Genomic DNA, 14,635 nt, shown 5'->3' on the forward strand with positions numbered 1-14,635 from the left:
CGAGCTTAATATTTGTTGGGGATAAAACTAAACCCCCATCCCCAATCCTTTTGGTTAGGGGTGCAAATGGATCATATCATCTGATCCAAGATCCAATTTTATTTGGATCACTTCTATATTACCTGCAGAATTATTCTTTGGTTGCTCCTAACCCAATCCGAGTTAAACTTCTGTTCTTTATACGTTTGCTTTAATTCTGAGATGTTATGAGATTGGATGAAAGGGAGTGTTTGTCTAACACTTAAAAATGCACATATTTTGGAACATTTTTAAAATTGATTTTCTACCTAGGTGATAGATCAATGGCTCAACCATTCAATAAGTCAAATGGATTAACTTATGATGTCATAATTAAGTAATAAAATAAAAAAAGACAAAAAAATATATTTTTTATAAAATAATTTAAAATATCTTTAACATTATATATATTCATTTTATTAAATAAAAATAATTTTTATTAATGATGAAAATAACTTAAAAACAAAAGAAAAACTAAGTAATGTATGATGCATGACCTATTAACTGGGTCAAACAGTTAAATGGTTAAACTGGTTATGTTATTGGTTCATTGGTCAAGTCTTGTTTCTTCATATTAAGTAACCCAAAATTTGGTGATGGATTCTACCCCAACCAATCAATTCAACCAAGGATTATTGAAATTTGAAAACACAATTTCTTTATTATTACGGTTTGTTCCCAGTATTCTTTCCTTGTATTACCAAGTAAAATGTGAAATTTGTGCATCCAATTTTCCTATTTCAGCAATAGAACAAATGCGGCCCTACTGGAATTTTTTATTGTAAAAAACGTCAAAATAATTCTCATTTCCTTTTTCTTATATTATCTGGGGCAAATTAGTCAGAGAAAAAAATTTAAGGTCCATTACGTCTATGCATGTTGGTTCATTTACGCCTCGGCCTCGCGGTGCGATTCGAAATTGTTGAAGTTTGTCATTTCAAACGGCTATAGTAATGATCTTCGTCAATTTCTTTGAAAGCCGAAAACGGAAAATATGAAGTCGGCCAGTCCAAAATTTCAACGCTTGCTTACAAAACCTTCCGATCCAAATCCAACGGAGGAAAATCGGCAAGTAGTAAGCAGACTGGAATTAATCCACAACAACTAGTTGCCGGGCTCTGACAACTTGATGCACGTGCGTTTCTTAAAGGTGAGGATACTCTGACTCTGAATATTCCATCTCAAATCCCCATTTTTTTATTTTTAATATTTTTCCCATCTAAAAATCTCAATTTTAATTTTTAATCTTTATCACTGTCTGTCAAAGGGGGGAGAAGAGGTCCTTAGTAACTGACACTACTTTCTCTTTTCTCTGGATCTTCACTGGGGATATCGATCAATTTGACGTTGGTTGTTCATAGAAGTGGTAGCCTAGTACGATTTATTTAGATGTCATAAACATTGACTTGATCCCGAAATTGTGGCGAGACATAAGGATGATAGAGCTGCATCTTGCATCTTCCACTTGAAACATAGCGAAGTGGGTAGCAAATGTTCAGTAATATTGTTATAGTTTTGCTCATATTAACCATCATTAATTATCTAATTTATTATTGCTCTTTTTAATTAATTCCCATCTACAGCTTTCCCACTTGGCTCAACGGTAAATTGTAAAGTCAATGAATCTAAGTAGTTCGAATAAAACTATTGTGCATTTGTGCACCAATGCATTTTTAATATAATTATAATATTTGGGTGGTTTTAAATGTACCATACACATGTAAATTACCGAAAGTACAGTAAAAATCAAACAAAAATGTAAAAGGAAGAATAGATTACAATTTACAAGCCCTTACAGAGACCATGTTTTAAGCAGATTGCTAAAATTCATCTCCTTATGGAAGCTCATCACGAAGTGTTTTTATTGGTTAGAATCGCCATAACGAGGGGCTCGTACACTTAATACATGCACAACACCAAGAGCCCTTGCTCAAGCCATAGAGAGTCTACCACCTACTGCTACCCATTCGGGATCACGTACATTCTCTTGAAAGCCGCAGCCATCGCATGCAAACTATTTCACCATTGGAGTCACCATGTTCATTTGTCAATACTTACATTCAGCCAAACCTTCGGCTCTAATACCACTTGTTGTGTCTTGAGGGGTGGTCATGAACCATGAAGAGTTGCCATAACCAAGGGCTCATACATGTATCTGCATGTAAGACTTGTTGTACACAAGAGATAACACCACTTACAACCCAAAAGCCCAAGTTATTGGATTATGTACCACTCTTGTACATAAATATCATGCACTTCTTGTGTCTTTCCAATGTGAGACTCTCTTTTATTCCTCATTCTATACACCTAATCACATGTGCATCCCAACAACCATAACAATTAATAAACATTTGATAAACTATATACAGTTTTCTTTTTCTCAAAATTAAGGAACCAATAAGCTAATCAGCTAGGTTAGGTAGTGAAGCAGGTCCCAAATCCCAATACCTTGGATTCAGCAATGCAGAAAAAGAAAAACAAGTAGCTGAAATCCTTACCCATTCCTTACGTATTGCTTGTGTCAAATTTAGACTTGGGAGGGATTTAAGCACCTTAGTTTAAAGCCTTCAAGGATTAATGGCATTGGAAGTTGGAACTCACAACAATTGTTTAGTGTAAATCTTCTTCTATCCATTATTTCTAATGGTAATTAGGTGATGGATTTACAATTCTGTAATTCACGGAGCACCTCTACTGAATTAATTAATTTCGAATTTCAAATTTAGCGATGTAATCACCTGATATTGTTAGTTTAATTACATGAAATTGTAAGGTTTTCGTCATAGAAACTTATAAAGTGGTCCCTACCTTCAACATGAAAATGAAATTTAAACAACAGCTGGGTGGGCCCGTTTCACTCTAGAAATGAATGACTTTAAGGAGACATGTATGAATCCGATCTTGACCCTCTCTACTTTGATTTCTTGGTTGGAGTCCATTTGAGGGATGGTTGAGATGTATCATATCTATATCTATATTATATATAGAAGTGGGAATGCAATGTGGAACTTTTTCAGACTAAAATTACGGTTTATTTCTTTGTGTTAGAAAGGGTATAAAAGTTATTTTATTATAGTTTTAATGTCAGATTTTATAGTTACTAAAATGCCCATAATTATGTATTTAGTCCACCTCTAATGGTAAGAGTTGAAAATGTAACTTTAATTATTATTTCTCACATCATTTAATCCCCCTCATTAAATCTTACACTTAAATTATTAACTTTCATTTTTCTTATTAAATCCTATATTTAAATTATTTTTTACCAATAAGTGCTACTAATTAGATCTATGTTGATATTTTTAACAACATAAATTCATATATTTTAAACCAGACTAAAAAACAAAACCATTCATTGTCCAAGTGGTGGTTAAGAAATTCAACCATTGAAATCAAATTGATCAACCTATGAAGTCATAGTTAGGTAATAAAATTTTTAAAATAAGAATAAATATAAAAAATTACAAAAAACATAGAAAAAATTAGACACATTAATGATATTTTTATTAATCAAATTAAAACAATAAGTGTAATAAACAAAAATTATTTTTATTGATAATGAAAATGAAGTACATAATTTAAAACTATTCAAAATGAATAGTTCAACTTTTGGGTCAAATGTGTTAACATTTAATGTCATAAATAAATAATAAAAATAATAAAATATAAAATTATAAAAATAAAAAAATACATAAATTTTGCAAAAATAAAAAACATTAAGACACATGTATAATATCATATTAAACCAAAAACAAATGTAACATATCAAAATTATTTTTACACAGAGAAATCCAAAAAATATATATAAAAAAAAATTGAACACATCTATAAATCTATATTTACACAACTATTAAAAATATGAATAAGATTGTAGAATTTTCTTTTAACTAAAATACTCATTTTAGAATTTATTCCTTATTTACTTTGTGACGTTTAAATTATAAATTGAACTACTACTGTTCACATCTCATTCCCTTTATTTAAAACTTACATTTTTTTTTTATAAATGAACAAAAAAAAAGATACACAAAAAATCTAAAATATTACAAAAAGAAGAATCTAGTAAAGTATATTGGCCTATCATTGATACTTGAAACTTCATAACTCAATCAAATTATCACATATTTGAATAAAATGTTTATATAATCAGATTTCGTTTTACAATTTGCATTTGATTAATAATTAAAAATATATATTTATAAAAATTTATAAATATATTATTATTATCATTATCATCATCTAAAATTACTACAAACACATTTTTTACTGGTATTAAAAAAAAACCTAGAATTACACGCTTACAAGTAACATAAAAAAAAAAGGTCCGTTTTAAGGGAATTGGACTTGCCAAATTCTCTCCATCCGTCCAATTTTTGGCTTTTAGCAAATGATCAAATTATACAGTAATTAACAAATCTTAATTCTGGTTTAAGTGTTGACGGTGATGCGGACAGCGGACGGTGGCTTGGACAACCCCATCCTGAGTCATTCAACACCTTGTTAAGCACGCGTTTTAAGCTTTGACTGGAATCTGACATCAACGGATTCCACTGACCGGCCGAACTGGCTCCCCAAATAGGTAAAAAGTATAAACTCCAGTCACCGGCGGCCATGTGACGTTTACCTGTACGAACCTTCAAAGGTGGTACTAAGCTTGGGACCGCCCAATGCGGCATGAAGCATCTCTCTCTCTTGTGGGATGACTAAAAGGCACCGTTTGGGTATATCTTAATTCATGGGCGTTGAATGAATTCTTCCTCTCTTAACTTGTCCATTATTGAAAAAAAAATAACAATAATTTAAAAAAAATGTCGTTTTGCTTCTTAGAGTGCACTTGGGCTGTTGACATTTTGAAGGTTAAGTGATTTTCTTTTATGAGCATTATTTGATGGTTGTGTGATGGGAAAAATAGAAAAGTATTTGGGTTTGAATTTCTTTTTTTAAACATATCAAACAAGTCAAACAGGGGCTCTCTTTTTATAAAAGGGGAACTGCAAGGGATACGGCAAAGAGAAAGTTGAACTTGGAGGAGAAAAAGGGAGGAGATCTTCTAAGCCATGGATGCCACGATAAGATCTTGTCTTGGAGGTCCAATTAAGGATGAGAAGAGAGCCGATCAGTCCTGCGGTGATGACGACGGCTCTAGAGAGCTTGAAAAGGTGAATTGTTCTTTCTCCTTCATTCGATCCCTTGATGAATTAGAGGTCCCGGAATATATTTCTTCAATTTGTTCTTCTGAATAGTATGAGATTTATTTTCTGTCATCTCTAGCAAATGGTCTAAGAAAGCCATGAGCTCGGTTTTAGATATTGGGTTGAATTGAATTACTGAATTTAATCGAATTGCATCGTTAGTTGATGAAGATTTAATTTGGATAAACTCTACGTAATGATTTAGTTCAAGCTACTCTAAAGATTCACTGTGCAATTCAATCTTCTTGAAGATATCTGAATTTTCACGGTAGAGCTTCTTTGTCTGCTAATTGCCACGGTGATGACTGATATGTAGAGAATTTTCAAGGGTTGCTAGATTTGTTACTGAATATAACTTTCAATTGGTTTCTTCTTTCAGCTCTGTGATGGAAGACAAGTCCACGACGATAACGGTTCAAAGCCGTCTTCACCTAACCAAAAAGAGACAACCATTAGCAAACAGGTACGTACACAACACACCTAAGGATATTCACTGTTAGAAGAAACAGTGTAAAAAATTGAACTCTTCTTTTGATTATCAACATTCAGTTATATCTTGATAAAGAATTCATATTAAATGGTTCATTTTTCTCCAAATAATTGAATTAAAATAGCCATAGAGTTCTCTATATATTTTCCCAGTTGATGTATGGCTTATTATCTAGATAAGCTTGAACAAATTAAAATCATTTTCTTTAATTCTTTCTTTTTTTCTTCAACCCAACCAGATAAGATAAATCCTTAATTAACACCTCTTGATTTCAATAAGCAACTGTATTTGAAAATTGGGAAAAAGGTTTTCTGAACTACATCACATGATGGTAATTAATTATCTACAAATTAATGGTTGTGGATGCAATATATATATATATATAATCATTCTTCCAGTTAGACAGTTTATCAAAAGCTATGGGCGTGCAACCACTCTTATTGCCATTGTTGGCAAGTGATAACAGATCCATACCATTGATTTGATAGCCCATTTCGAAGTTATATGTGGCCCAAAGATCATAGGCGTTCGACTTAGGGTCTATAAATGCACCTTTTTATTGAACAATTTTTTTTTTTTGTTGACCATCTAAGAAGAATACTACTCTATCTTTGGCAGCGGGATTTCCAATTGTCTATGACTTAATTTTCAGTAATTGCCATTTGCCCATGAATCTCTAGCATAGCTCCCATGAAGTCAATCTAGGTGGGTCACCATAGGAGACACCAAGGAAAAAAATTTCCACGACTGTTGACAGAAAATTTATTATATGTTTGGGAAGAACCTGATTCGATAAAAGATAATTTAAATTCCCTGTCTATTTGGTTGAATTTCACCTCTGCTGGGTGTTTTGACAGATTAGCTTTGATTCATATACAGGTGCCTACTGAAACATCACCTATGCAAAATATTTTAAGAGCACCATCTTCAATAAAGAAGGATCAGGTAAGATCAACTGTATATTCCCATATTTGTTGTTTCTTAATCACAACTAGTGAGGAACTTATTAGTTGCTTTAATTAATACTTTGTTATATAGGAGGAGAAGCTTGAATCTGCCAAAGCCGAAATGGGTGAAGTGAGAGAAGAAAATGAAAGATTGAAAATGGTCTTAGCTCGAATTGCGAAGGACTACCAATCACTCCAAACGCAATTCTTTGGCATCGCCGAACAAGAAGCAGCTACGCAATTTGCAGATACAGCCCCTAAAGACCAAGAAATTGAAGAGCCTGAACTTGTTTCGCTTAGCCTTGGAAGAATTTCAACTGAACCTAAAAAGGAAGAAAAGAACAGCAATTCTAGCAAATGTAAAGAGGACGACCACGAAGGATTATCTCTTGGGTTGGACTGCAAATTTGATGTCTCTAACCCGGGTTCCACTGAGAGAGCCTCGAACCCAAGCCCGGAAAATAGCTTCGAAGAACCCAAGGAAGAGGAGGCCGGGGAGACATGGCCACCCAGTAAGTTTCTCAAGACCATGAGAAGTGGAGATGATGAAGTTTCACAGCAGGCCCAAGTGAAGAAAGCTAGGGTTTCTGTCAGAGCAAGATGCGATACTCCAACGGTTAGTTTGATCAGTCTTCATCCACTCTTCAGTTAAGATGAACTATATATGGAATATGTCTACTGACTACTGATTTATGTATTTAACAGATGAACGACGGATGCCAATGGAGGAAATATGGGCAGAAAATCGCCAAAGGGAATCCATGCCCTCGCGCATACTACCGTTGCACCGTTGCACCAGCATGCCCAGTAAGAAAACAGGTAGTGCAGCGCTTAGTTTCCACCGCTGTTGTAGGAGATATATGATTCACACAATTGATCTCCTCTTATTTCTTGTTGCCAAAGATGTTTGATTGTTCTGTATTTTTTTTTTTCTCTTCATTATAAATTTCAGGTGCAAAGATGTGCCGAGGACATGTCCATTTTGATCACCACATATGAAGGAACCCACAACCACCCCCTACCGGTTTCAGCCACAGCCATGGCTTCCACTACTTCAGCGGCCGCTTCCATGCTAATGTCCGGCTCAACTAGCTCCCGACCAACCCTTGCTGGTGCAAGCCTTGGGCCGTTGGCTACAAACACCACCTCCGCGGCCGACCTCCATGGCCTAAACTTTAACCTTGCAGATAATACCAGAGCTAGGCCGTCATTTTACCTACCGAGTTCTTCAGTCTCATCCTCTACCACATACCCCACGATTACTCTCGACCTCACTGCCCCCCCTTCGTCGTCTGCATCATCGTCCTCCTTTCATCTCAATAGGTTATCTACTTCAAACTTCCCAGCTCAAAGATACTCTCCAACAATCTTTAACTTTTCTTCTACAGAATCTAACTCCCAACCAACCTGGGGCAATGGGTACCTAAGCCATGGTACCCAGCCCTACAATAAGAACCAGCAGCAACTTGGATCTTTGAGTCTTGGAAGGCAACCTCAAGAGCCTTTCTATCAGGCTTACATGCAAAAGAATAACCCTGCAGCTCCTTCTCAGCAGTCTTTAACGGAGTCGATCGCCGCTGCAACCAAGGCGATCACATCAGACCCAAGTTTCCGATCGGCGCTAGCAGCCGCAATAGCATCGATAGTAGGTTCCGGAAATTCTGGGACGACGACCCAGGGAAATCAAGGCAGTGGTGAGAATTTTGGCCAGAACTTGAAGTGGGGTGAACAATTTTCTGCTGTTCCTCCCTACACATCGACGACTCCGAATGGGAATGGATGCGCATCGAGCTTCTTGAACAGATCGGCCTCGTCGAATACTCAACAAGGAAGCCTGATGTTTCTCCCACCTGCATTGCCATTTTCAACCTCTAAGAGTGCATCTGCGTCTCCGGCTGACAATAGGGACCATATCAATATCAACTGATGACGGCTTTTCTGGATAGCTGACCGCTGGGATGTTGTTTAATGCTGGTTGGGCTGCTTGACGAAGAAAAATTTGCAAGGCGTAGGTGACAGCAAGCGAACTACATTGATCGATCGTCATCACTTTTCTTTCTGACAATTAATGTTGGTATACATATGTGGATAATATGGCATTGGTTATTGAGACTTGAGAGTTCACCTTCGCTACTACTTCCTCCTCCAAGGATTGTAGGACCTTCGATCCGCAGGTGGAATAATGGCCACGTCAGTATGTCTGTCTCTTGCTCCCAAACATGTGCAACGTGGCATTGTTATCCGCCGCCCGAAGGAGCTAGCTATACGTTCCATCAACGAAGAAGGGAAACCCTGAAAGTTGAAACCCTAAGCCTAAGGTCAAGTTTCACTCTGGCTATACTTCTCACCTCTTTGTATCCACATGTATCATAAAGATGTTGCATTCTATTGCTAAAATCGAAGGTAGGACAAGTTCATCAATTCATTACATTACCTCTCGAGTTTGTTCATTTGTTAGATTAAGCATTTTTCGTTTTATGAAGTGAATGGTTCAACCGTAGGCTGGGAAAAAACATATTCTAAGCAACAAAATGATCGCTTCGGTTGGGTTTGGTCCGCGAAATTCTAAGCAACAAAATGTTAACCGTCTAAATAAGGTTTTTAAAATGGAATCAGACAATGAACTGATTAGAGGTCCAATTTCTGAGTCAAACAGTCTGACTGTTCGAATTGAACAAATGATCCATTCTGATAAAAAATTTAAAAATTTAAAAATGGTCAAAATCGTTAGACGCTTCGAATGATTCGACTGTCCAGGTCAGTGATTTGCTGACTAAATCAATGGTTTTTGATGAAATAACGGTTCTGAGGTAAAATGGAACCGATCACCTAACTAATTCCCAATTTTTCCGGTCCAACCATCCAATCTGATTCAATTTTAAAAACCATGCATCTAAATCAAGTTTAGATTACCATCATTGCATTTTTTGGTGGAGCCTAATAAATGCTCAAGCTTGATCTAGTTCATAAATCATAAATCAGATGACTTTTTCTTTAGTACCCAAATTGTTTTATTGGTTTCTCAAATGTATTACATTCATTCCCCTATAAACACCGGTAACATTCATTCAATGGTGGGGCTGATCTTCTTTCTTCTATTGCATATACCATAATGGACTCCCTTGTAATTGAGATTTTATAAATAAAGTATTAAATATTAAAATTTAATCAAAGTTAGAAGGAGTCTAGATCTCTTACCCACAGGATACCACAGCCGTACAACAGAACATTTCTGTACTAATTTGTTGTCAATTTATCATCCATGGGGAAATATTTCCGATCAATGTACAGTTTTAGTGTCCTAAGGATGGTGTGGGTTGGGTTCTTGGATAGGATATCCAAACGCAGGGAAGACAGTGCATGATTTTATGATTTACCAGCATAAAGGCTTGTGCATGTGTAAATTAGTAAATCGTAGAGAAGATATAAATTGACATTATATCATCAAAATTTAATTTTTATGACTTGCATCAAAACCAACATAAGTATCTATTTTATAATACTATAGATTATTGGTACCTTTCGCTATTTATTAATTAATAATATTAGTTAAGAAAATGTATTTACTCTATTAGATATTACAATGATAGCACATTAGTTCTACATATAGGACATAGCAATTAAAATTATTACCTACATATATTACTTAATTTGATAAATATCATTTTAGTTGTTTTTGGTATTCAATGCAATTTCATACGTTTTTCTGAAACAATCCTTCTCTCCATTCAAAACATAGGAAAAATCAATAACAAAAGCAATGTTCTTAAATCCGGCTAAAGATCAGTCCATTCAGGCTGTTGGGTTGCAAATTGACTACTCCAACCATTTGGCATGACAAAGGGAAAAAAAATAAAAAGAAAAAATAAAAAAATAAAAACATAATTTGGAGAACCAGATAATTCAAAACCCAGTTTTGCGATTGGGTTGTGGGTTGACAAGTTCATTAATTGTCTAGTCTGATCTAGTCTCAACATTGAAGAAATGGTATTTTCTAATTTTCAATCCCCACCCACTCAACAAGCATTAAGGAGGTCTTCACCAATATGTATAATTTTGTTTTTCAAAAAAAAAAAAAACTGCCACATCATCAAAGGTAATATGATTTTGCTGATGTGGCAGTTTTTTTAAAAATCAAAATTAAGCATATTGACCAACTTCACATGTACCTTTACTCTTAGTTCCTCAATTTGGCATATATAGGCTGCCATCAATACAAAATAATCTAATTAATTATCTTATTAAACATACCAAATTGATTGGCCTTAGCAGTGTTTGGTTGGAAGGAAAAAATAGGGAAAGGAAGGAAAAGGTACGGAAACCTATTAACCTGGTAACGTACCTTTTCATACCTATCCTTCAAACCAAACATAGCCTTAAGGAAACTCATTCAACTTGATGTGATACATTTGAGAAAAGAAAAACTAAATTAACACGTCTCTGCCCATGGTTTTTTATATTTACCAAAAAATTAAAACTCAATTAACACGTGTGAATCTGTGATCTGGCATGATGAATGACTATAGTCTACCTCTCCCCTAACTAGCTTCTTTCTAAAACTCTTTTTTTTCTTTCATCTAATATGGTTTTTCCTCTCTCTCTCTCTCTGATTTAGTGCTTTTCCCTATGATATTTTTTATAACTTATAAAAAATGTAAATTTCAATTCATATGTACTTAGGCTCAGTTTGGAAGGACTACAAATATAAATTTGTAGAGTACAAAATCTTATATTTTGTATTATTTTATATGTATTTGCATTGTACATATTTGCATTTGTACTCCTTCAAAATGAGCCTAAAAAGCTCAGTTTAGGAGTAGAAATAGAAATATGTACAGTGCAAATACATACAAAATACAAGGTTTTCTGCTCTATATATCCATATTTGTACTCCTTCCAAAACTGAGCCCAAAAAGAATACAAATACAAGTATGTACAATATAAATACATACAAAATAATACAAAATACAAGGTTTTGCATTCTACATATTTGTATTTTTAATCCTTCCAAACTGAGCCCAAGAACTACAAATACAAATATGTATGATACAAATACATACAAAATAATACAAAATACAAGCTTTTGCACTCTACCTATTTGTATTTGTACTCCTTCCAAATGGAGCTCTTATAACAAATCAAATCTAGTTTTAATTACATAACCCAAATTCAAAAAAAAAATCAATAAGGCTTTTGAGATGTCATATTCGTGTAGGTTCTATTTTTCAAGATAAAGTAGATTATCTAAATGCAAAAATAAACCTGATTTAGTGTACTAAATCAAATGAAAAACTCGAATGAAATGCTCCAAGACTTGCAACTTTTACACTGGAACTAAAACAAAATATGTACCAGTTTTCTCATGCTTAGTACGGGGTCATTAAGTAGTCATTGATATTAATAAGGTATAAAATATACATACTTGCCAACCGAGGGGTGGCTCAATTGGTATGTTAGCTGGTTTGCTCCATTATGTTAGCTAGTATGTTAAGGGATGAGGCTATTAGTGGTGCATATCACCAAATACCAAATATAATATAATATAAATACATATTCTAGAATTTAAATCCTGCCTAAGTCCTCTAGTTGGGCTTGTGTTTTGGCCCATATCTAACCCTCTTATTTGGGCTCGAGTTGTGGGACCAGCCGGTGCTGCTCACTGTAGGGGTGTAAACGGATCAAATTCAAATCTAATAAGACAATATCTGAATTTGAATCCAATTAAGAAATCTGATATTCAAATTTGATTCGATATCCAACAGATATTGAAAATTAATATTCGAATTTGATTAAATCCATGTTTAGGAGTGCTTAAAAATAAGTACTTATTTGGGCCATTAAACACTTATTGGTATTTGGGAAATAAGCCCAAAATAAGGGTTTCTTTTTTAAGCCTAAATTTTCAACTTTTTTTAAGTATAAGCATTTATTCAAATTTTTCTTCCAAAATTATCCCTAGTTGAATTTTAAAATACCACTTATAATAATATCCCTAGATGAATTTTATAAAAGTGATTTTATGAAAGTACCCTTACAAAAGCACTTTATAAAAGAGCCAATGTATAGTTTTAGCCAAAACACAATCCATAATTTGTTGCTGCTCTCCTTCTCTTGGAAGATTCTGGCATTTCTTTCTTCCCATAAAGTCCAAACCACTGCTGCTCTAGCACATCTTCATGTCGTTATTCTCCTTTTCTTTGGCCAAGTAAATGTAGATGGATTAAACAACAATTTAATCTCCAATGGCATATTCCACCTGCACCCAAATAAAGAGAAGATCCACTCCCAAATTTCTGTAGTAAAAGAACAGGAAATAAATATATGAAAACAAGATTCACCATCAAACTTATACAGAGTGCACCAATTCAGAGAAATACACAAAAAAGGCCTGTTCTTTTGCAAATAATCCAAAGTGCTAATTTTCCCATATACCACTTCCCAACAAAAGGCTTTTATTTTACGGGGGATCGACTGAAACCAAACATCCTACCAAGGAAACATCGGAGAGGAAGAGGACTGGCAAAGAGTTTTAAAGAAGGAGGCACAAGAGAAGAAACCTTTAGGATTTGGTAACCATACTCTCTTGTTTGGTTTAGAGGGTCTAGGCAAAATTTATCCAATCGTAAGAAAAGCTCTGTCAAAAAGGAGGCTTCTTTATCCCTTAGCTCCCTTCGAAACCCAAAATCCCAATTAAGATTCAAAGGTGAAGTAGAAAGGACTAAAAAATCTCGAAATCACCTTATTTTTGTATAAGGAAATGGAGTACAAGGAAACAGGTCCCCTTTAGGGGTCGGTCATCAAGCCAAATATATTCCAAATAACGGATTAGGTTCCCTGAGCAAGCATCATATTTGATAAAACTGAGGAACTGAGGAAGCACACTGTGGATTGCTTTCCAAGGCAAAGTAGCCCGACGTGATACACCAGCATCCCGACCACTCTCTAATCTCCCATGAATATTGTCCACTACTTCAGCCCACAAATTTCCCCGCTCAATTGACCACCTCCATAACCATTTTTCTAATAGAGCTGCGTTTTTCTGTCTCAAATTCCCAAGACGTAATCACCCTCTTCCTTACTTTTGCACACAATACCCCAATTGATTAAGCGGTCTTTTCTTGTCTCTCCTGGCTCCCAAAGGAAATCTCTCATAATTTTTTCTAATTTCTTTTCTTCCCTTGGAGAGATCCTAAAAATAGAGAGAAAATAAATAGGTAAGTTAGCCAAAGTAGATCTTATCAAGGTAATCCTCCCTCCCAAAGAGATGTAACTCCTCTTCCAAGTGGCCAGTCTCTTACCATATCCTTCTATAATTGGGTTCCAAAATCTGCTTTCCTTAGGGTTGGCTCCTAGGGGAAGTCCTAAGTAGGTCAAAGTCCAAGGGGTAATCTGACACTCTAAGCACTCCACGACCAAACATAAGACACTCTCATCCATATTAATCCCTACTACACAATTTTTGTCCAAATCGATTTTCAGATTGGACACCTTTTCAAACCTTTGAATAAGTTCTTTTAGTTTCCTCACACTCCTAGGGTCTCCCCCTTCACAAAAATAATGATATTATCTGCATTTTCTTTCTAGAAGAGAGAGAGGAGAGGAGAGGAGAGGAGATAAGAGAAGAGAAGAGAAGAGGAAAGAGTGTTTGAGAGTCAAAAACTGAAACTTGCGGCTCCCAGCTTCCTATTTGTATTATCATTATGTAAAATAAAAGAAAATGAAATTACAAGTATGCCTTGGTGGCCTGCTCTAATAATAAGAACTTAAACAAAGAAAAGAACATGCTAATAGCATCCTAGACTGATAGCACCCTAACAACAGAAATAAAAAAACTAATTCTAACAACACTCTCCCTCAAGTTGGGCTAAATATACCTATAATGCCCAACTTGTCACACAACTCATTATGCTGCAAGTATGAAAGTCCTTTTGTGAGAATATCGGCTAGTTGCTCCTTAGAGTTGACATAAGGCGTAAAAAATTCTCCCT

The 14,635-nt window shown here is 35.0% G+C and overlaps 1 protein-coding gene across 1 annotated transcript; it reads left to right on the top strand.

Annotated features, from left to right (window-relative positions):
- The first annotated feature begins 5,026 nt into the window (after positions 1 to 5,026).
- Positions 5,027 to 9,094, top strand: LOC148854168 (WRKY transcription factor 72A-like). The gene is made up of 6 exons (XM_088986694.1): positions 5,027 to 5,177; positions 5,590 to 5,673; positions 6,580 to 6,645; positions 6,739 to 7,263; positions 7,353 to 7,466; positions 7,600 to 9,094. The coding sequence occupies exons 1-6, from the start codon at positions 5,076 to 5,078 to the stop codon at positions 8,572 to 8,574; spliced, it is 1,866 nt and encodes a 621-aa protein (XP_088842820.1). The 5' UTR covers positions 5,027 to 5,075; the 3' UTR covers positions 8,575 to 9,094.
- The last annotated feature ends 5,541 nt before the right edge of the window (positions 9,095 to 14,635 follow it).

This window comes from Nelumbo lutea, chromosome 4 (genome assembly GCF_056320005.1).
Source record: "Nelumbo lutea isolate HS-2025 chromosome 4, American lotus-T2T, whole genome shotgun sequence".
NCBI lineage: Eukaryota > Viridiplantae > Streptophyta > Magnoliopsida > Proteales > Nelumbonaceae > Nelumbo > Nelumbo lutea.